The sequence below is a fragment of the Coregonus lavaretus genome (genome assembly GCF_964263955.1).
Source record: "Coregonus lavaretus genome assembly, chromosome: 10".
Taxonomy (NCBI): domain Eukaryota; kingdom Metazoa; phylum Chordata; class Actinopteri; order Salmoniformes; family Salmonidae; genus Coregonus; species Coregonus lavaretus.
The window spans coordinates 20,919,378-20,944,030 of record NC_139997.1 but is presented as its reverse complement, the minus strand read 5'-3'; the positions used below and the strand labels follow the sequence as shown (position 1 = coordinate 20,944,030).

General features: G+C 41.6%; 1 protein-coding gene across 1 annotated transcript in view; it reads left to right on the top strand.

Moving 5' to 3' along the window:
* The window catches only part of LOC311136545 (opioid-binding protein/cell adhesion molecule-like), a gene marked incomplete at both ends in the record, with an annotated part of 251,840 nt that extends 230,506 nt beyond the window's left edge, over positions 1–21,334 (top strand). The window contains 4 exons of the mRNA XM_084170712.1: positions 1,644–1,778; positions 2,376–2,496; positions 6,486–6,637; positions 21,231–21,334. Of these exons, the coding sequence (XP_084026838.1) occupies positions 1,644–1,778; positions 2,376–2,496; positions 6,486–6,637; positions 21,231–21,334 (512 nt within the window). The remainder of the gene's footprint in view (positions 1–1,643; positions 1,779–2,375; positions 2,497–6,485; positions 6,638–21,230) is intronic.
* Between the last annotated feature and the right edge of the window lie 3,319 nt (positions 21,335–24,653).

The following is a 24,653-nucleotide window of genomic DNA, read 5'->3' as shown; positions in this document are numbered from 1 at the left end:
AAGCTGGCATGAATATTACAACAGAAGAGATGTTTTTTGCTTTGACACAAGGTACATTGTAAGATCAACCATGATCTCAGTACAACATTGTAATCAAACTTTCTCCTATCAAGTCCTGTACATTTCTCTGCTTACTCTGTTTAGTGTACCTTACATACCACTACTGATATGAATGTATAAATGAAACCCCAACAGGAGTCAGGGTAGGTAAACATAGAATGCCAGAAGGTCTAGTTGTTTTGTCACCTGGTTCAACTCATCATTGTCTTCATTGAGCCAGTTAGCAGTCACAAACATCAAGAGTGCCTGCACACGCTATTTCTCTCTAAGGCTAGAGTTTACTACCCTTGGTGACCTCCCGTTCCAAATGAATTGCTGTATCATATTCCTTTACCATCTGTTCAATCTCAAAGTAGAATATGCTGCTGAGATACAAAAGCAGAGTAACTGTATCATGAATCTTAAGAAAGTACCCAACCTTTTTCTCTTTCATTTACAACCTAACATCATTATTTCATCGATTGGGCTGAAAATACAGGCCTCACCATTTTCGCCCATCTTTTGGACAAGGAATTGCTGTTAGGCTAAAGCCCATATTATCTTAGGTTAACCTTGCCACCACTCACCCAATCACAACCTGCAACCATAAAATAACATAGTAGTGGTCAATAACTCAATTTCCACTTCTTCGCCCAATCTGCATAATGTTGATAGAAATGCAAAATACAAATGTTCAATTACCAGTGCTTCCGTTCCCCATTAAAGTTAAAAGCAACAACCCAGCCCAGCACAACCTTTCCAGTCAGTCCCCTGTCAGCTGCAGCAGCAGTTGCTGGTGGGACCAGGGCTTGGGGAAAGTAATGAGATCATGCTAATGTAGGGTTATTGTTGTACGTGACATTTCAGCTGATTGGGAATGGGTTATCTCCAAGTAAAGGTGCCTCTCCATTTCAGTCTCAGCCCCATTTCCCCCTCCTCACACACAGAAGAGACTTTATGATGTCCGTTGCGAAAGCAGTGATAATCCTACAAGACTGCTGATGTCTGGGGAAATTTGATTTTATGCTATGTGTGTTGACATTCGATAACATTTTTAGTGTCAGTGTTTCTGTAATGTGGACACAGCTACTGTAACTCTTGAGTGGCTCCTGTTTTCAAATATTTAACGAACAGGTGAAGCAATGTTACGTTGTAGTGTCTGATGTATAGATGAAAGGTATGCTCTGCACTCACTTGCAATAATAAATCATAAGGTTGTATAGCCTACACGCTACCTTAGTCAATGTGGCAGACTCCTTGAAAGGTTGATTTCCATGCATCTTGGATATCACACCTGTTTAACCTGGTTGCAAGTACTGTTTCATGCTCAGTAGACCATTAGAAAATGGAAGTATGTTTACATGCATATGTGTGTGTCAAATTCAAGAGCTGCTGCTAGGAATTTGTTATGGTTCTGTGAATTTTTATGTAATTAACTAGGTTTGAGTTGTTATGTGGCTTTTGGGGAGCCATTTTAGATCAAATTGAAATTATTAGTCAGGTAATGAAACTGCACTTTAATCATGTGGGGTTTTTGGGAATACCTTGTGCACCTCTGTATGCTTTCTACTTTTAAAAACGGATGTTTTTGTGTTCTTTTTCAGGCCACAAATTTGTCACTGAAGGGGAATATGTTGATATGACAGCGATCACTAAAGAACAGTCGGGATCGTATGAATGCATCTCCTCCAATGACATCTCAGCCCCAGATGTGAGGACGGTGAAAGTCACAGTCAATTGTAAGCATAAAAACAAACAATGACGCCAAACACCTCAACACTCAAACAAATAAATAGTCCGCTAATTTGGCTCTTTTATCAGCTGCATGGTTTTTCAAGGCTGTTGTTGATCCAATCTTGTTTTAAGAGCTTACTGGGGTTATTAAGTTCATTTAAGAAGCCTTTTGTTAGTTTAGCATGCTAGCTCGAATGTACATTGGTATCAACAGAAAACATACTGAAGGACTTTTCAGATTATTCAGAATAACAGATACTTCACCTGTTTGAAACAGTTCAGTTTAAAGGACATCAAATTAATGGTTATGAGGTAGGTAGACACAGCAATATGACATCATTCACAAAAGCATCATTTCAATCTTTCAAGACAGCAAAAACAGTCTGTTTCCAATGTGCACCCTCCCGTGAGGTATACCCACACTAGGAATACCCAATAGTGTCAGTCTTGGTAGATCAGAATGTTGGTGTTGATTTCTTTAAGCAGGAAGTTGCCCAGCGGTGTGTGATGATGTCATATTGCTGAGTCTACCTTTAATGATAAAAATGGATATGTACCGCTATAAAACTAATTTAATAACCTCAATGTCATGCATCCTACAGACGCTCCCTTCATTTCGAAGGCCAGGAGTACAGGTACCCCAGTGGGCCAAAAAGGGGTGCTCCAATGTGAGGCCTCTGCTGTTCCTGGTGCAGATTTTGAGTGGTACAAAGAGGACCGCAGGTAAGTCCTTACATGTTTAATTTTTTTAATATAGTCTATGTTTTAAATGTCCAATGCAGCCATTTAAATCTCAATATCAAATCATTTCTGGGTAACAATTATGTACCTTACTGTGATTGTTTTCGATTAAAATTGTAAAAAAAGAAACATAAATAGCTTCTTAGCAAAGAGCAATTTCTCAAGCAAGAATTTTGTTAGGACTGTCTGGGAGTGGTCTGAGTGGGGAGGGGGAAACTGAAAAGTAGCTGTTATTGGCAGAGAGGTTTGGAACTGCATTTCTTATTTGTCTAGTAACTATTATAAACCGGGTAGTTTGGATACTGGATGCTGATTGGCTAAAGCAGCATTCAGCCGTGTGTATGTGAGATCGTATACCACGTTTTGCCTTTTCACCTTGATATCATTGCACCTTTTCACCTTGATAAAATGGCTACATCAACAATAGTTTGACATGCCCATGTAGAAAATAAGTGTTTAAATGAACTTGAGACAAACAAGAACAATGTGAAACAAACAAAGTGGGCACTTACCTGCTTCACTGACTGGTGTGTGGAAAAATGATACATTGTGAGTTTGGGAATACAACAAAAACGGAGCTGAACGACATACTATAGGACTTTTATGGTTCAGTAAGTAACAAGAATGGCGAAGAATATGGGATTAGCAGCTACACTGGACAGTTTCTCATGGAATATACAGAAGGACACCGAATTCACAACAAGCAACAATGTGTTTGTCGGCGTAATTAAAAAGTTGAGGAAAGAGGGGCGCGACAAAGCTGCCTACACTCAGCAGCTCATCAAACAATCTAAGGCTCTGGACACTGAAACACCTGATGGTTTGGTGAACAAAGTATGGTTTGATGTTCAACTTCATTTTGGTCGAAGGGGGAAGGAGGGAAACCGTCTGCTGAAACCTGATTCATTTAATATATGTACAGACGAGAATGGCCTACAGTATGCGACTCTCTCATTCAACAAACCCACAAAAAACCACAAGGACTCGCAGGAGAAGAACAGGGAGAGTGGAAGGGGATTCATGTTTGAACTGCCGGGTGATCCCCTCTGCTCGGTAGCTTCGCTTAAGTAGCATCGATCCCTCATTCCCTCCAACGCCCCGGCGTTTTACCTCCTCCCGAAATGGAAAGAAGTGAACGGATACATATGGTATGTAACTGTTAGCTAGCTAGCTAAATCAAATTTACAATATAACTGGTAGCTATGTAGGCCTAACTATTAGCTAACGTTATTGTCTTTTATATGTTTCAGGTACACAAAAGAGCCGATGGGAATGAACACCCTCGCAACAATGTTGCCAAAGATCTGCAAAATAGCTGGCACGTCGCAGATTTACACAAACAACTGCCTCCGAACCACCATGATCCAGAAACAGTTGGATGCCGGACTAGAGGCACGAGAAATAATGTCTGTCAGTGGACACAGATCCGAAACCTCTCTTCAAAGTTACTGGAGGCCAAATCTGGAAGCGAGGAGCACTATTCTCTCTGACAACAAAGCAGCAACTCCCCCAGCAAAAATAATGGCATCCATATCCAGCAGCATGGATCCAACAAACGACAACATAGGCAAGCCAACAACAAACAATAACATGGGACCATTTTTTCATTCGTGCACAATAAATGGCATCATTCAGATCAACATTAATAAATAATTGCCATGTGTTAGTCACTCTAGAAGTGGCACTAATGCTCTGTTTTTGCATACATGTAATGTAAGCTTGCTAGCTAGCCTGTGGTTATGTTGCATAGCAACAAGTCTAGCAACGATACTTTTGTTTGGACTGCTTTTTCTGGCAGAATGTATTTATTATGAATTTATTTATTAAAACTATATTTTCAATTTAGATGTGTCGTTCTTTGCCTTACTGTGTTGGCAAACGGTTTATAAAAGCAATAAGGCACCTCAGGGGTTAGTGATATATAGCCTATACACCACGGCTAAGGGCTGTATCCAGGCACTCCACGTTGCGTCGTGTTAAGAACATCCTTTAGCCATGGTATAAAGAAAGCGGTGTAATGTACTTAAGTAAAAATACTTTAAAGTACTACTTTTTTTGGGGCTATCTGTACTTTACTTTAATATTGATATTTTTAACAACTTTTACTTTTATTTCACTACATTCCTAAAGAAAATAACTCCCTGACACCCAAAAGTACTTGTTACATTTTGAATGCTTAGCAGGACAGGAAAATGGTCCAATTCACACACTTATCAAGAGAACATCCCTGGTCATCCCTACTGCCTCTGATCTGGCGGACTCACTAAACACAAAAGCTTTGTTTGTAAATGATGTCTGAGTGTTGGAGTGTGCCCCTGCCTATCCGTAAATAAATAAAAAATATTTAAAAAATTGTGCCGTCTGGTCTGCTTAATATAGGCAATTTGAAATGATTTATACTTTTACTTTTACTTTTGATACTTCAGTATTTTTTGCAATTACATTGACTTTTGATACTTAAGTATATTTAAAACCAAATACTTTTAAACTTTTACTCAATAGTATTTTATTGGGTGACTTTCAGTTTTACTTGAGTCATTTTCTATTAAGGTATCTTTACTTTTACTCAAGTATGACAATTGGGTACTTTTCCCACCATTGTATTTAGGCCATATACCACTCTTCCGCCTGGTGGTCATTAGACAGGCCAAAACTCTGTTTTTCAAACAGCTCTTACACTAAAAGGGCATTGTCATCATTTTCACAATTTTGACTGCACTGGGCCTTTAAGGGTCTCAGCCTTTTGTTGGTTGTTAGGAGATTTCTATCCCCCAGTTTTTTTTATTTTCCACAGGCAACATTTAATTTTGTATCATTATAACTTACTATTCAAATTACATTGCTTTCTTTGGAGGAGAACCATCATGGCCAATAAGGTCGAGTTGTATTTGTTTTTGCATAATTAGTATCTGTCAATGGGGCTGCTTTGCCTGCACAACCTCTGAGAAAGTAGATGGGTTTTTATAATGAATAACTACACTTCACAAATAAATCTTGTTTCGAAACGAACCGGCACAAGCCAGTGAAGAGTGGGGAATATTAGCGGTGCAGTCAAAGAGAAAATGTTACACAATGCAGATTGTTGTACAGCGATGCAGAGCTGTCGTCTCAGCACGACCCAGTATTAGGGCTCTAGAGACTTATTTCAGAAGTATTTTTGTCGATGTAAGTTCCCGAGACTAATAGTCTTTACCTAGCAGCCATGCTTGTGCTAAACCCTTCTCAATTACATACACATACACCAGTGGAGGCTGCTGAGGGGAGAATGGCACATAATAGTGTCTGGAACGGCACAAATGGAATGGCATTAAACACATGGAAACCATGTGTTTGAAGTATTTGATAACATTCCACCTATTCCGCTCCAGCCATTACCATGAGCCCGTCCTCCCCAATTAAGGTGCCACCAACCTCCTGTGACATACACAAATACCTACACAGCAATGCACTCAATGGGCCTTGTTCAATCAAACTTGACTGGATTATACTGACATTGTTCACAGAGTACACCAGGGGTTTCAAACATATGGGTGTCCAATCTGTGGAACGAACTCAATATACGATTACTAAAACCAAATTGAAACTGTGCAGAAATGATAATGGATTTATATTTATACCGTTTCTTGACTATCCAGCTCGCTAATAATAGCTAGGCAGTCAGGGGAGCATAGAACATTCCCAAAACAATGGATAGAGAGCTATTTTTTGCTAATGTTGATGGGAAGGAAATATTTTTAGAAATTAGTGCGGCCCTCCGGACATTGTTGAAGACCGGATGCGGCCCCCGAGGCAAAAGTAGTTAGACACCCCTGGACTACACCTTCAAACCATATCCCCCAATCGGCCAAATTTGATTGAGATAAGATGTAGCTTTTAACTTCACAGCTATAGGGATTTGTTACGGATAAACATATACACTAGATATGGGATTCCAGTACCAACATTTTAAGAATGCATTTTCTTCTTTACAGACTCTTCAATGGACTGAATGGGGTTAAGATAGAGAACCAAGGTAAACAATCCATGCTTATGTTTTTGAATGTTTCTGAAGAGGACTACGGAAACTACACGTGTGTGGCCCTGAACACCATGGGGATCACCAATGCAAGTATAATCCTCTACGGTAAGACTGCCTTACTGTTACTGTTGAAGTACAATATCGGTTTAATACTGTAAATGTTATTGTGTTATTGTGTGCACTGGGGATGCAATTATAGCAATTGAAGATGCAATAGTTTATACGCAATGGCTAAAAGTATGTGGACACGTGCTCGTCGAACATCTCATTCCAAAAGGCATGGCTCGCAGTCGGCATTCTAATTAATCCCAAAGGTGTTTGATGCGATTGAGGTCAGGGCTTTGTGCAGGCCAGTCAAGTTCTTCCACACTGGTCTCGACAAACCATTTCTGTATGGACCTTTGTGCACGTTGGCATTGTCATGCTGAAACAGGAAAGGGCCTTACCCAAACTGTTGCCACATAATCGTTTTGTATGCTGTAGCGTTCAGATTTCCCTTCACTGGAACTAAGGGGCCAAGCTCGAACCATGACAAACAGCCCCAGACCATTATTCCTCCCCCACCAAACTTTACAGTTGGCACTATGCTCGGCCATGGAAACCCATTTCATGAAGCTCCCGACTAACAGTTTTTGTGCAGACATTGCTTCCAGAGGCAGTTTGGAACTCAGTAGTGTGTGTTGCAACCGAAGACAGATGATTTTTACGCACTACGCACTTAAGCACTCAGCGGTTCCGTTCTGTGAGCTTGTGTGGCCTACCACTTCGTGGCTGAGCCATTGTTGCTCCTAGAAGTTTCCACTTCACAATAACAGCACTTACAGTTGACCAGGGCAGCTCTAGCAGGGCAGAAATTTGATTAACTGACTTGTTGCAAAGTTGGCATCCTACAGTGAGGGAAAAAAAGTATTTGATCCCCTGCTGATTTTGTATGCTTGCCCACTGACAAAACAATTATCAGTCTATAATTTTAATGGTAGGTTTATTTGAACAGTGAGAGACAGAATAACAACAAAAAAATCCAGAAAAATGCATGTCAAAAATTTTATACATTGATTTGCATTTTAATGAGGGAAATAAGTATTTGACCCCTCTGCAAAACATGACTTAGTACTTGGTGGCAAAACCCTTGTTGGCAATCACAGAGGTCAGACGTTTCTTGTAGTTGGCCACCAGGTTTGCACACATCTCAGGAGGGATTTTGTCCCACTCCTCTTTGCAGATCTTCTCCAAGTCATTAAGGTTTCGAGGCTGACGTTTGGCAACTCGAACCTTCAGCTCCCTCCACATATTTTCTATGGGATTAAGGTCTGGAGACTGGCTAGGCCACTCCAGGACCTTAATGTGCTTCTTCTTGAGCCACTCCTTTGTTGCCTTGGCCATGTGTTTTGGGTCATTGTCATGCTGGAATACCCATCCACGACCCATTTTCAATGCCCTGGCTGAGGGAAGGAGGTTCTCACCCAAGATTTGACGGTACATGGCCCCGTCCATCGTCCCTTTGATGCGGTGAAGTTGTCCTGTCCCCTTAGCAGAAAAACACCCCCAAAACATAATGTTTCCACCTCCATGTTTGACGGTGGGGATGGTGTTCTTGGGGTCATAGGCAGCATTCCTCCTCCTCCAAACACAGCGAGTTGAGTTGATGCCAAAGAGCTCGGTTTTGGTCTCATCTGACCACAACACTTTCACCCAGTTTTCCTCTGAATCATTCAGATGTTCATTGGCAAACTTCAGACGGGCATGTATATGTGCTTTCTTGAGCAGGGGGACCTTGCGGGCGCTGCAGGATTTCAGTGCTTCACGGCGTAGTGTGTTACCAATTGTTTTCTTGGTGACTATGGTCCCAGCTGCCTTGAGATAATTGACAAGATCCTCCCGTGTAGTTCTGGGCTGATTCCTCACCGTTCTCATGATCATTGCAAGGTGACATCTTGCATGGAGCCCCAGGCCAAGGGAGATTGACAGTTATTTTGTGTTTCTTCCATTTGCGAATAATCGCACCAACTGTTGTCACCTTCTCACCAAGCTGCTTGGCGATGGTCTTGTAGCCTATTCCAGCCTTATGTAGGTCTACAATCTTGTCCCTGACATCCTTGGAGAGCTCTTTGGTCTTGGCCATGGTGGAGAGTTTGGAATCTGATTGATTGATTGCTTCTGTGGACAGGTGTCTTTTATACAGGTAACAAGCTGAGATTAGGAGCACTCCCTTTAAGAGTGTGCTCCTAATCTCAGCTCGTTACCTGTATAAAAGACACCTGGGAGCCAGAAATCTTTCTGATTGAGAGGGAGTCAAATACTTATTTCCCTCATTAAAATGCAAATCAATTTATAACATTTTTGACATGCGTTTTTCTGGATTTTTTTGTTGTTATTCTGTCTCTCACTGTTCAAATAAACCTACCATTAAAATTATAGACTGATCATTTCTTTGTCAGTGGGCAAACGTACAAAATCACCAGGGAATCAAATAGTTTTTTCCCTCACTGTATGACGGTGCTACGTTGAAAGCCACTGAGCTCTTCAGTACGGGCCATTCTACTGCCAATGTTTGTCTATGGAGATTGCATGGCTGTGTGCTCGAATTTATACACCTCTCAGGGTGTGGCTGAAATAGCCGAATCCACTAATTTGAAGGGGTGTCCACATACTTTTGCCATGTACGTAGTATACCTATACTGTATACAGTGGGGGAAAAAAGTATTTAGTCAGCCACCAATTGTGCAAGTTCTCCCACTTAAAAAGATGAGAGAGGCCTGTACTTTTCATCATAGGTACATGTCAACTACGACATACAAAATGAGAAAAAAAAATCCAGAAAATCACATTGTAGGATTTTATATGAATTTATTTGCAAATTATGGTGGAAAATAAGTATTTGGTCAATAACAAAAGTTTCTCAATACTTTGTCATATACCCTTTGTTGGCAATGACACAGGTCAAACGTTTTCTGTAAGTCTTCACAAGGTTTTCACACACTGTTGCTGGTATTTTGGCCCATTCCTCCATGCAGATCTCCTCTAGAGCAGTGATGTTTTGGGGCTGTCGCTGGGCAACACGGACTTTCAACTCCCTCCAAAGATTTTCTATGGGGTTGAGATCTGGAGACTGGCTAGGCCACTCCAGGACCTTGAAATGCTTCTTACGAAGCCACTCCTTCGTTGCCCGGGCGGTGTGTTTGGGATCATTGTCATGCTGAAAGACCCAGCCACGTTTCATCTTCAATGCCCTTGCTGATGGAAGGAGGTTTTCACTCAAAATCTCACGATAATAATAATAATAATAATAATAATAATATGCCATTTAGCAGACACTTTTATCCAAAGCGACTTACAGTCATGCGTGCATACACATTTTGTGTATGGGTGGTCCCGGGGATCGAACCCACTACCTTGGCGTTACAAGCGCCGTGCTCTACCAGCTGAGCTACAGAGGACCCATTATACATGGCCCCATTCATTCTTTCCTTTACACGACTTCAGTCGTCCTGGTCCCTTTGCAGAAAAACAGCCCCAAAGCATGATGTTTCCACCCCCATGCTTCACAGTAGGTATGGTGTTCTTTGGATGCAACTCAGCATTCTTTGTCCTCCAAACACGACGAGTTGAGTTTTTACCAAAAAGTTATATTTTGGTTTCATCTGACCATATGACATTCTCCCAATCCTGTTCTGGATCATCCAAATGCACTCTAGCAAACTTCAGACAGGCCTGGACATGTACTGGCTTAAGCAGGGGGACACGTCTGGCACTGCAGGATTTGAGTCCCTGGCGGCGTAGTGTGTTACTGATGGTAGGCTTTGTTACTTTGGTCCCAGCTCTCTGCAGGTCATTCACTAGGTCCCCCCGTGTGGTTCTGGGATTTTTGCTCACCGTTCTTGTGATCATTTTGACCCCACGGGGTGAGATCTTGCGTGGAGCCCCAGATCGAGGGAGATTATCAGTGGTCTTGTATGTCTTCCATTTCCTAATAATTGCTCCCACAGTTGATTTCTTCAAACCAAGCTGCTTACCTATTGCAGATTCAGTCTTCCCAGCCTGGTGCAGGTCTACAATTTTGTTTCTGGTGTCCTTTGACAGCTCTTTGGTCTTGGCCATAGTGGAGTTTGGAGTGTGACTGTTTGAGGTTGTGGACTGGTGTCCTTTATACTGATAACAAGTTCAAACAGGTGCCATTAATACAGGTAACGAGTGGAGGACAGAGGAGCCTCTTAAAGAAGAAGTTACAGGTCTGTGAGAGCCAGAAATCTTGCTTGTTTGTAGGTGACCAAATACTTATTTTCCACCATAATTTGCAAATAAATTCATAAAAAATCCTACAATGTGATTTTCTGGACAAAATATTCTCAATTTGTCTGTCATAGTTGACGTGTACCTATGATGAAAATTACAGGCCTCTCTCATCTTTTTAAGTGGGAGAACTTGCACAATTGGTGGCTGACTAAATACTTTTTTTCCCCCACTGTACATGGTCTGCAGTTGTGAGGCCGGTTAAAAGGGATGTAAACAAATTTGTGCACACAATTTGAGAGAAATAAGGTTTTTGTGTATATGAAACATTTCTGGGATCTTTTATTTCAGCTCATGAAACATGTGACTAACATTTTACGTCTTGCGTTTCTATTTTTGTTCAGTGTAGATAATGAGAAATCATACCTGTTTAGTATATGGATTAAATCAGATCAGCTTTAACCCACGGTAACCGACAACTGCATAGCATGTCATTGCTTTTGTTTAGGCGATGTTGGAGGTGTAACTGCAGCCGCGGCTGCTCTTGTTATCTGTGGCAAAGATGCACCATAGGTCTCTCCACTTGTGCTCTCCAAACTCCCGCCAGTGGAGAGCACTTTGTTCCCTTGTTGAAATGTTTGTTGTTGCTTTCACAAGTTAAAAAGGATATTAGTTAAATCCATATTCCATATTATACTACAATAGTTGCTAGCGTTTCACCATTCCATTCCTTTACTGTTTATTACCACATTTAAGATATTTCTGATTAATGTGTGATACAGCTACAGTTGAAGTCGGAAGATTACATACACCTTAGCCAAATACATTTAAACTCCATTTTTTACGATTCCTGACATTTAATCCTAGTAAAAATCCCCTGTTTTAGGTCAGTTAAATCAAATCAAATTTTATTGGTCACATGCGCCGAATACAACAGGTGCAGACATTACAGTGAAATGCTTACTTACAGCCCTTAACCAACAGTGCATTTATTTTAAACAAAAAAAAGTAAAAATAAAACAACAACAAAAAAAAGTGTTGAGAAAAAAAGAGCAGAAGTAAAATAAAGTGACAGTAGGGAGGCTATATATACAGGGGGTACCGTTGCAGAGTCAATGTGCGGGGGCACCGGCTAGTTGAGGTAGTTGAGGTAATATGTACATGTGGGTAGAGTTAAAGTGACTATGCATAAATAATTAACAGAGTAGCAGCAGCGTAAAAAGGATGGGGTGGTGGGGCAGTGCAAATAGTCCGGGTAGCCACATTTTAAGAATGTGAAATGTCAGAATAATAGTAGAGAGAATTATTTATTTCAGCTTTTATTTATTTCATCACATTCCCAGTGGGTCAGAAGTTTACATACACTCAATTAGTATTTGTTTAACTTGGGTCAAACGTTTCGGGTAGCCTTCCACAAGCTTCCCACAATAAGTTGGGTGAATTTTGGCCCATTCCTCCTGACAGAGCTGGTGTAACTGAGTCAGGTTTGTAGGCCTCCTTGCTCGCACACACTTTTTCAGTTCTGCCCACAAATGTTCTATAGGATTGAGGTCAGGGCTTTGTGATGGCCACTCCAATACCTTGACTTTGTTGTCCTTAAACCATTTTGCCACAACTTTTTTTATAAAAAAAATTTATTTCACCTTTATTTAACCAGGTAAGCCAGTTGAGAACAAGTTCTCATTTACAACTGCGACCTGGCCAAGATAAAGCAAAGCAGTGCGATTAAAAACAACAACACAGAGTTACATATGGAATAAAGAAAAACAAAACGTACAGTCAATAACACAATAGAAAATCTATATACAGTGTGTGCAAATGTAGTAAGTTATGGAGGTAAGGCAATAAATAGGCCATTGTGCAAAATAATTACAATTTAGTATTAACACTGGAGTGATAGATGTGCAGAAGATGATGTGCAAATAGAGATACTGGGGTGCAAATGAGCAAAATAAATAACAATGTAAATAACAATATGGGGATGAAGTAGTTGGGTGGGCTAATTACAGATGGGCTGTGTACAGGTGCAGTGATCGGTAAGCTGATCTGACAACTGATGCCTAAAGTTAGTGAGGGAGATAAGTGTCTCCAGCTTCAGAGATTTTTGCAGTTCGTTCCAGTCATTTGCAGCAGAGAACTGGAAGGAATGTGGGCCCAAGGAGGTGTTGGCTTTGGGGATGACCAGTGAGATATACCTGCTGGAACGCATACTACGGGTGGGTGTTGCTATGGTGACCAATGATCTAAGATAAGGCGGGGATTTGCCTAGAAGTGATTTATAGATGACCTGGAGCCAGTGGTTTGGCGACGAATATGTAGTGAGGGCCAGCCAACGAGAGCGTACAGGTCACAATGGTGGGTAGTATATGGGGCTTTGGTGACAAAACGGATGGCACTGTGATAGACTACATCCAATTTGCTGAGTAGAGTGTTGGAAGCTATTTTGTAAATGACATCGCCGAAGTCAAGGATCAGTAGGATAGTCAGTTTTACGAGGGCATGTTTAGCAGCATGAGTGAAGGAGGCTTTGTTGCGAAATAGGAAGCCGATTCTAGATTTAACTTTGGATTGGAGATGCTTAATGTGAGTCTGGAAGGAGAGTTTACGGTCTAACCAGACACCTAGGTATTTGTAGTTATCCACATATTCTAAGTCAGACCCGTCGAGAGTAGTGATTCTAGTCAGTCGGGCGGGTGCAAGCAGCGTTCGATTGAAGAGCATGCATTTAGTTTTACTAGCGTTTAAGAGCAGTTGTAGGCCACGGAAGGAGTGTTGTATGGCATTGAAGCTCGTTTCGAGGTTTGTTAACACCGTGTCCAATGAAGGGCCAGATGTATACAAAATGGTGTCGTCTGCATAGAGGTGGATCTGAGAGTCACCAGCAGCAAGAGCGACATCATTGATATACACAGAGAATAGAGTCGGCCCGAGAATTGAACCCTCTTGCACCCCCATAGAGACTGCCAGAGGTCCAGACAACAGGCCCTCCGATTTGACACATTGAACTCTATATGAGACGTAGTTGGTGAACCAGGCGAGGCAGTCATTTGAGAAACCAAGGCTATTTAGTCTGCCAATAAGAATGCAGTGATTGACAGAGTCAAAGCCTTGGCCAGGTCGATGAAGAAGGCTGCACAGTACTGTTATTATATCGTTTAGGACCTTGAGCGTGGCTGAGGTGCACCCATGACCAGCTCGGAAACCAGATTGCATAGCGGAGCAGGAACAGTGGGATTCGAAATGGTCAGTGATCTGTTTGTTAACTAGGCTTTCAAATACTTTTGAAAGGCAGGGCAGGATGGATATAGGTCTGTAACAATTTGGATCTAGAGTGTCACCCCCTTTGAAGAGGGGGATGACCGCGGCAGCTTTCCAATCTCTGGGGATCTCAGACGATACGAAAGAGAGGTTGAACAGGCTAGTATCAGGGGTTGCGACAATTTTGGCGGCTAATTTGAGAAAGAAAGGGTCCAGATTGTCTAGCCCAGCTGATTTGTAGTGGTCCAGATTTAGCAGCTCTTTCAGGACATCAGCTATTTGAATATGGCCAGCCGTAGCAAAATGCTTATTGAAATTCTCGATTTGACAGTGATGAGGGGTGGACATTTGACCGCGGACCCATTACGGATGCAGGCAATGAGGCAGTGATCACTGAGATCCTGGTTGAAGACAGCGGAGGTGTATTTAAAGGGTAAATTAGTCAGTATGATATCTTTGAGGGTGGCCATGTTTACGGATTTAGGGTTGTACCTGGTAGGTTCCTTGATAATTTGTGTGAGATTGAGGGCATCTAGTTTAGATTGTAGGACGGCCGGGGTTTTAAGCATATCCCAGTTTAGGTCACCAAGCAGTACGAACTCTGAGGATAGATGGGGGGCAAGCAATTCACATATGGTGTCCAGGGCACAACTGGGGGCTGAGGGGGGTCTGTAGCAAGCGGCAACAGTGAGAGACTTATTTCTGGAAAGGTGGATTTTTAGAAGAAGAAGCGCAAACTGTTTGGGCACAGACCTGGATAGTATGATAGAGCTCTGCAGGCTATTTCTACAGTAGATTGCAACTCCGCCCCCTTTGGCAGTTCTATCTAGATGGAAAATATTGTAGTTCGGAATGGACATTTCTGAATTTTTGGTGGCCTTCCTAAGCCAAGATTCAGACACTGCTAGAACATCAGGGTTGGCAGAGTGTGCTAACGCAGTGAATAACTCAAACTTGGGGAGGAGACTTCTTATGTTAATATGCAAGAAACCAAGGCTTTTACGGTTACAGAAGTCAACAAATGATAGTGCCTGGGGAGTAGGAGTGATACTAGGGGCTACAGGGCCTGGGTTAACCTCTACATCACCAGAGGAACAGAGGAGGAATAGAATGAGGATACAGCTAAAGGCTTTAAGAACTGGTCTTCTAGTGCGTTGGGTACAGAGAAAGGGGGCAGATTTCCGGGCGTTGTAGAATAGATTCAGGGCATTATGTACAGACAAGGATATGGAAGGAAATGAGTACAGTGGAGGTACACCTAAGCATTGGGTAACTATGAAAGAGATAGCATCACTGGAGGTACCGATTGAGTCGGTCTTCGCGTGTATGGGGGGTGGGACAAAGGAGCTCTCTGAGGCTGGTTGAGCTGAACTTGGTGAAATTGTGTACTAAGAACTAACCCAAACAGCAATAGGCTAGGCATATTGACATGTGAGAGAGGCATAACGCAATCACAGGTGTTATTCAACGTAAGTTTGGGCTGAGGCTAAACAGATAACAGGATGGGGTACCGTGTAAAGGAACAGTGCAGCAGGCATTAGCTGTGTAGCTGAGTGATCATAAGGTCTAGTGAACAGCACTAAGTATGTCCGGGAGCAGATCGTAGGCTGCTAAAGCACAGGCGAGCAGGAGGCACAGCTGTTGATTGCGCGTGCTAGCGGGCCGGGGCTAGCAGATGGATCTTCATGGTCGTCGCAACGGGAAGCCTGTTGAAACCACATCAGACGATTTCGTCGGCAGACCAGACGTGATGGATCGGCGGGGCTCCATGTCGACACTAGGAGGTCCCGTCCGGTTGACAGAGAGGTAGATAGCCGGGAGATGGGCCTGGCTCGATGCTAGCTCAAGGCTAACTGGTACGTCGGAAAGTGGATATTAGCCAACAACAGCCATTCGGTTGCAGCTAGCTAGTTGCGATGGTCCGATGTTAAGGTCCAGTGATTCCGGCAGAAAATCTGATATGCTCTGGGCGATAGCACGCTGTGCAGACTGGCCGATAATTGTCCAGGCTAGAGCTGGCTGGTAGGTAGTGCAGGCCATGGACAGTGGTGAAGACCGCTAACGGTGGCTAATAGCAAGTAGCTAGTTAGCTGTAGGTTCTTGATAAAAATAAAGAAATAACAGAATCTGTTCCACATTGGGTGAGGTGGGTTAGAGGAAAGTATATTTAGTTAGAGGATGGAAAGTGAGATAGAGAAATATATATGAATAAAATACCAAAAAAAAACAGGCTATTTACACGAGGACACAACACAATACATGACCGCACTACTACGCCATCTTGGATTACTTTGGAAGTATGCTTGGGGTCCTTGTCCATTTGGAAGACCCATTTGCGACCAAGATTTAACTTCCGGACTGATAACTTGAGATGTTGCTTCAATATATCCACATAATTTTCCTTCCTCATGATGCCATCTATTTTGTGAAGTGCACCAGTCCCTCCTGCAGCAAAGCACCCCCACAGCATGATGCTGCCACCCACGTGCTTCACGGTTGGGATGGTGTTCTTCGGCTTACAAGCTTTCACATTTTTCCTCCAAACATAACGATGGTCATTATGGCCAAACAGTTCTCTTTTTGATGGGGGGGGGACATTTCTCCAAAAAGTACAATCTTTGTCCCCATGTGCTGTTGCAAACCGTAGTCTGGCTTTTTTATGGCGGTTTTGGAGCAGTGGCTTCTTCCTTGCTGAGCGGCCTTTCAGGTTATGTCAATATAGGACTTGTTTTACTGTGGATATAGATACTTTTGTACCTGTTTCCTCCAGCATCTTCACAAGGTCCTTTGCTGTTGTTCTGGGATTGATTTACACTTTTCGCATCAAAGTACGTTCATCTCTAGGAGACAGAACGCGTCTCCTTCCTGAGCAGTATGACGGCTGCGTGGTCCCATGGTGTTTATACTTGCGTACTATTGTTTGTACAGATGAACGTGGTACCTTCAGGCATTTGGAAATTGCTCCCAAGGATGAACCAGACTTGTGGAGGTCTACAATTGTTTTTCTGAGGTCTTGGCTGATTTCTTTTGATTTTCCCATGATGTCAAGCAAAGAGGCACTGAGTTTGAAGGTAGGCCTTGAAATACATCCACAGGTACACCTCCAATTGACTCAAATGATGTCAATTAGCCTATCAGAAGCTTCTAAAGCCATGACATCATTTTCTGGAATTTTCCAAGCTGTTTAAAGGCACAGTCAACTTAGTGTATGTAAACTTCTGACCCACTGGAATCGTGATACAGTGAATTATAAGTGAAATAATCTGTCTGTAAACAATTGTTGGAAAAATTACTTGTGTCATGCACAAAGTAGACTTGCCAAAACTATAGTTTGTTAACAAGAAATTTGTGGAGTGGTTGAAAAACGAGTTTTAATGACTCCAACCTAAGTGTATGTAAACTTCCGACTTCAACTGTACATAGTTACATTTTCCTTCACCATTTCTTACCCTCTGAGTGGCAGCGATGTTTATAGTGCACATAGACATTCAGAAAAATTCTCAAGGTTGATATTATAATTTTATTTCCAGCAAATGTATTTGTATGTTAGTCTTTGGAGCTCTTCCATCTGTTAAATGTCCGGTACTTGTCAAAGTTGGGTATGTGCACAAGCCTTCCTGCGGAGTATACGGCCTTCCTGCGAGGAAGCCAATATTGTGAATGAGGTTACTATGAACTGTGAACAATTATTTTTTTCTTTATGAATAGGTTCTGTTTGGTTCTGATAATATGTACAGTGGGGAGAACAAGTATTTGATACACTGCCGATATTGCAGGTTTTCCTATTTACAAAGCATGTAGAGGTCTGTAATTTTTTATCATAGGTACACTTCAACTGTTAGAGACGGAATCTAAAACAAAAATCCAGAAAATCACATTGTATGATTTTTAAGTAATTAATTTGCATTATATATTTTATTTGTAAGTATTTGATCACCTACCGACCACTAAAAATTCCGGCTCTCACAGACCTGTTAGTTTTTCTTTAAGAAGCCCTCCTGTTCTCCACTCATTACCTGTATTAACGGCACCTGTTTGAACTCGTTACCTGTATAAAAGACACCTGTCCACACACTCAATCAAACAGACTCCAACCTCTCCACAATGGCCAAGACCAGAGAGCTGTGTAAGGACATCAGGGATAAAATTGTAGACCTGCACAAGGCTGGGATGGGCTACAGGACAATAGGCAAGCAGCTTGGTGAGAAGGCAACAACTGTTGGCGCAATTATTAGAAAATGGAAGAAGTTCAAGATGACGGTCAATCACCCTCGGTCTGGGGCTCCATGCAAGATCTCACCTCGTGGGGCATCAATGATCATGAGGAAGGTGAGGGATCAGGCCAGAACTACACGGCAGGACCTGGTCAATGACCTGAAGAGAGCTGGGACCACAGTCTCAAAGAAAACCATTAGTAACACACTACGCCGTCATGGATTAAAATCCTGCAGCGCACGCAAGGTCCCCCTGCTCAAGCCAGTGCATGTCCAGGCCCGTCTGAAGTTTGCCAATGACCATCTGGATGATCCAGAGGAGGAATGGGAGAAGGTCATGTGGTCTGATGAGACAAAAATAGAGCTTTTTGGTCTAAACTCCACTCGCCTTGTTTGGAGGAAGAAGAAGGATGAGTACAACCTCAAGAACACCATCCCAACCGTGAAGCATGGAGGTGGAAACATCATTCTTTGGGGATGCTTTTCTGCAAAGGGGACAGGACGACTGCACCGTATTGAGGGGAGGATGGATGGGGCCATTTATTGCGAGATCTTGGCCAACAACCTCCTTCCCTCAGTAAGAGCATTGAAGATGGGTCGTGGCTGGGTCTTCCAGCATGACAACGACCCGAAACACACAGCCAAAGAAGCATCTCAAGGTAAGAAGCATCTCAAGGTCCGTAAGAAGCATCTCAAGGTCCTGGAGTGGCCTAGCCAGTCTCCAGACCTGAACCCAATAGAAAATCTTTGGAGGGAGCTGAAAGTCCGTATTGCCCAGCAACAGCCCTGAAACCTGAAGGATCTGGAGAAGGTCTGTATGGAGGAGTGGGCCAAAATCCCTGCTGCAGTGTGTGCAAACCTGGTCAAGACCTACAGGAAACGTATGATCTCTGTAATTGCAAACAAAGTTTTCTGTACCAAATATTAAAGTTCTGCTTTTCTGATGTATCAAATACTTATGTCATGCAATAAAATGCAAATTAATTACTTAAAAATCATACAATGTGATTTTCTGGATTTTTGTTTTAGATTCCGTCTCTAACAGTTGAAGTGTACCTATGATAAAAATTACAGACCTCTACAAGCTTTGTAAGTAGGAAAACCTTGTTCTCCCCACTGTATGTCTGCTTTAGAGTAATGTTTACAGTGTAATGAAGGATTTTGGAATATGCCTTTTACATTTGTATTGTCATTGGACATGGTTATGTCCCAGGCTTAGAGAATATATGCGCCTGTTTTTGGGCTTCTGGGTAGAATCAGTCTGTTGAGAGCCTGATACACCCTAACATGGTCTTTTTGAAAGCAGGTTTTGCCTGCTTATATGCTTTTCCTTTTGAAGACTAAATACTGACAGTTTGAAGTCAGAAGTTTGTATATATATATTTGTAAATGTATTAACTTCATCTTGAACATCAGCGCTGTGTAAATAAATTCAACCACCTATTGCACCTATACCTGCCTGCCACCTGCTGAATCTTTGTCCCTACGACTGCTAAAAGTCCCTATTTTACATGGTCATTGTCACAAAACCACTCCCGTCCTTAAATCCCACCCGTGTTAGAAGTTCAGAATGAGAAAGTGTAGGCTATATAGAAATAATGACACTGAAATGTAAAATCATTAAACAAAAATAATAAGGATTTATATCAGCCTAGGTTTAGATTACATCACATATTCCAGTGTTTGATCTTCCAAGACAGCTGCATGGGATTTCTACTAATGCATCCAATGGCAATGTCTGCGATAGGTATAACGGCGGGAGCCACTTATGGATTTCACAATTACAACGCAGTTTCACCTCCGACATCGCCTAAACAAAAGCAATGATATACTATGCAGTTGTTGGTAACCGCGGGTTAAAGCTGATCTGATTGAATCCTGGCCTAAATGTAGATGTGTCTGTATGCTGGGATAGAAAGCAGACACATACATTCTGGTCTTATTCATAGTTGTGGGGGAATAATCCACAGTGAACCAAACTTGCCGTTATGTAATGTAGAATAAAGCCATTAATCAATTAATTGCAACATTGTTGCTATAAATAGGACAGAAAGCACCAACTTCTTGATTATCTCTAGAGGCATATCATGCGAAACAGCTGAGCCTCTTTGGATACAATAGCTATTGAGCGAGTACAATAGCTCAGTATACACATTTGTTGAGTCATAGAAAACTTCTAAAACTCTTAGGATAGCATTACAGTTAATCCACAATGCATTGTCAACTTTTCATTTGACTGCAGTTCCAGCAGTTTATAGAGACTAACAAACTGCAACAAAAAGCTCAGTTGGTAGAGCAGGGTTGTGGATTCGATTCCCACAGGGGGCCAGTATGAAAATGTATGCACTCACTAACTGTAAGTCGCTCTGGATAAGAGCGTCTGCTAAAATGACTAAAATGTAAAAATGTATAAACACATATTAAGAAGCCATTTTAGCCATCCTACATTATTCTGTTCTCAACGTTATAATCATGAATATTTTCTCTAGCCTCAGTCGTGCTCCTCACTTCACATGCCAAGGTATTTGGGGAATGTTGTTTGTTTTGTACTGCATGTTTCTTTTTGATCATCAAAGGGGATAGAATACCATGTCATCTCTGATATGAATGATGGATTTGTGTTTAAAAAGCTATTTGAGATCCTGGCTATGTTTTGTTAAGATGGTCAGTGTCTGATGGAGCATATGCTCAGTTTTCAAAGCAACCTGTCCTATTCAATGTGCAGGAGGAATCCATCTTGTTGGTTCTTTGCCTAACGGAACTGCTGATGATGACCTCTTTGCAGTCCTCCTTCCCCTAGATTACTTTCCAGGAAAAGACCCTAAAGCCAACATCCAGTTTTGTTTTGCACCAAAGTTGTCAGTTAAAGCCAATAGAACCCACACTTTTTTAGCTGTGGAGGGGGAGATAGGCGCAGCAAGAGAGCTAAGTGGGGGAAGCACTGCCTCTTTAGATGCCTTACTGTGAAGTTAATATCAAAATCTTTTCCCCAACAGGCCCCGGGACCATGATGCACGATGTGAACAGGGCAGCCCTGTCGCCCCACTGCTCCTTCTGCCTACTGCTGACTGTTTTCTTTTTGTTCCTACTCAAGTTTTGATGCAACACAGGCCATCCTCAGCTTCTCTCAGCACTGAAAAACAACAAGACTCTTGGTCCCAGAAGAAGAAATTGAACAAAAGGAACCACCAATAACATCGTTGGTTCGCTCTTCTTATTTTTTGGTTTGCATTGGCGGTATGTCTTCTTTTGGACAAAAACCAGAAGACGGGACATGTCTAGGAAGGTGGGGAGGGAGAGGGTCGACCTGGAAGCTGATCTGAGGTGATGGTAGTACTACCAAGTTTGTGTCACTCAAAAAGTTAATGTAAGTGTTGATAGTTGACTGGTTTTGCCCAAATATTGAGGTGTACATTCAGATTACTGGTGTGTCCTGTCCTGTTTGATCTCTGTACAATAACATTAGCTTTTTTAAAGTAAATGACAAAAAAAATGAAAACATGCAATGTGATTGTTGAATTTACTGTATTTTTACAGTTGTATGCAACAGAATAATAACAAAAACAGACCATTCAATATAAACAATGTCAACTTCAGTGGCAGAACAACACAATATCAAATATTTAAGGATTATTTGTTACAAATGAGGTCCATACACAGCAAAAAAAGCACTGTTAAAGCATAAATAGACCTGACCAGTTTTTTGGGTTGTCACTGAGAAGAACTGCATAGTCAAAGACAAATGACGACAGTGCTTTTTAAGTTGTCTGAAATTGGCTAACGCCTTTTTGAAATGAAGTTTTGAGGCAGACATGGCTGATATACACAGGCAGAAATGTCCAATGAAAACAGTTTATTCACTGCACAAGTGATTTGTTCTCTCACTGACTATAGTGATATCCCACAATCCCATTTAGCTAATGTGGGTGTTTATGAACAAACCGCAAGTGTTAAAGTAAAAACAACATGATTCCAACCGGATACATGTAGAAATGCATACTGCGCTCCCCACTACAAGAAGTGAAGAGAAATGAGTCATTGAGAGTCATTGATCAAATGTTCTGATCTATCTCTTTAAATGGTAAAACCTTTGCGGAAAACCAGAGAGTATAAACCCAGAAGTTATTCCAGCCCTCTGCATTGACCAGAGATTGAAACGCTGTGAATGTCAGTCGGTTTGTGTCCTTCCACTGTTTCAGGCCCTATTCAAATAAACAATGAAACTGGTGTGTATATTGGATGTGTATATCTGCATATCTATTGAACAGACACAAAGGTTTCTGATTTAGGAACAGTTTCCTAATTACGTTGCCCGATTACCTAAATTACTGTCACAATTATTATTATAAAAATTCTGCAAAGAGCCTAGCAGAAATTCACTGAACCACGTTATTTATTTCCTCTAGTTTAGAATGTATTTCTCATGTACTTTACCTGCATGGTTAACTGTTTGATATAGCCATGGCCAGCTCCAGGCATAAGCGGTCGCTTAGGGCCCCAGAACAGCAACAACAAAACACATTTTATTTAAGGAACTCGGGGGTCTCAACTTACTGTTGAGAGTTAGAATAGTAGAATACACAAGGTGCAAGTTCGAAATTTGGTTGTGCATCAGCAATTTCTCTCAATTAGCCATGTCAGCTAACAATTTTTAAGTTAGTCTAGCCAGCTATCTAAGCTTGTAGTAATCATGGCCGAACACCGACCAGGCATTCAGGGCACATGCCCAGGGGCCCTGACCTCAAGGGAGCCCCCATTGATTTTATTAGTCACTCTCACTCAGATATCATTAACATGGCATAAGTTATGGCAAATTGTGTAGACCTGCAGGAAATTCGCTGTAAAACTGAAAAAAAAATTATCTCTGCCCCATGGCAAAATGTGTAGAATTGCAGGAAATGCATACATACAAGTGAGTCCATGAATCGCAATGATGTAACCATTATGGTGAGTAATCAACATGTCAGCTGAAGATAAGGTTTTACATTGTCCATAAATGATGAACTGTAAAAACAAAGTTCTCAGTCCTTTTGAGTATGTGACACATTACTTCCCATGATAGCCCACACAAAATGAGACAACAACATACAGTATGTGAGTCATGTCTAGATTGAGTCTGTGCAGTGAAGTGTAGGTGTAGGCTTTGAATCCAATTAAGATCACATGCGTATCAAAAGCAGGCTCTGAAGTTCTTTCAATATAAAATGTCCAGTGAAAAACAATTAATTTGCCATACAATTTTTTCCCAAGTAAATATCGTTGAGAAATCTACTTTAAGTGAATTTGATCAACAACCTGAACTTGAACAAAAATATGATGGTAACATTATATCATTAATTGTTACATGGCTGGATACAGTTCTTAATAAGTATATGTATAATTATGTAACATTACAAGGTTTGACACGCATCTGTAAAAAAAACTAAAAAACAAAAACACTACACTGTAAAAGTAAGTATTCAATGTTTTACAAGGAGACTAATTTTGAATACCTCAAGTGACTTTTTAATATTTGACAGAAGCTTGAGGCACTCAAAACGACAGAAGCCCTGACCCCAGTGTTCTATCAATCAGAGGGTTGAATAATAAAGGGTGAGAATAGGTCTGTCCCCTGTATCTCTATCAACTCTATCTATTTGGGGGGCTCAAGCTGTTCCATCTTCTCCTTTTCTTTCAGATGAATAAGAACCATTCAATGTCACAGCTGTCACTTCTGATCAGCCTTCGCACAGCCACCCTACAATGCAATGTTGGGCTCGTCCCAAAACTGCCTGGTTATCAGGCAGCAGCAGAGAGCAGTGTATATACACACACACACACACACACACACACACACACACACACACACACACAGAGGCAGAGAGGCAGACACACAGAGGCAGACACATGTGCATGCATATACGTAAACACACACAGACACACTTCAGACGATGCCATTTTGAAGACTATAAAGGGTTAAAATTTGGCCCCCTGTCTTGGGAATTCATTTCCACAGTATTTATACTCTAGTTAACTGTAAATACTACAATACTCAATGTAGTGTATGAGAAGTGTAGGGTATATAGAAATAATTACGTTCAAATAGAGAAATCATTAGCTGAAATAATGAGGATTTCTATCATCCTAATCGAGGTGTAGATTACATCTCACATTCCAGTGTTAGAACTTGTAAAGAAGGCTGGATGGGATTTCTCTTAATGCGACTCCGTACAGCCAATGGCAATGTCCGCTTTAGGTGTAATGCCAGGAGCCGCTTGTGGATTTGACAGCTCTAATGCAGTTCCACCTCTGACGCCATCAAAACAACTGCTATGTGGATGTGATTGAATAGAGCCCTAACCATGCAAAGTAAGAGAAGACAAACTAAGGTTATGTAGTGCATTGTATTTTTTTTAAAGAGAACATTCAATGATTTACTG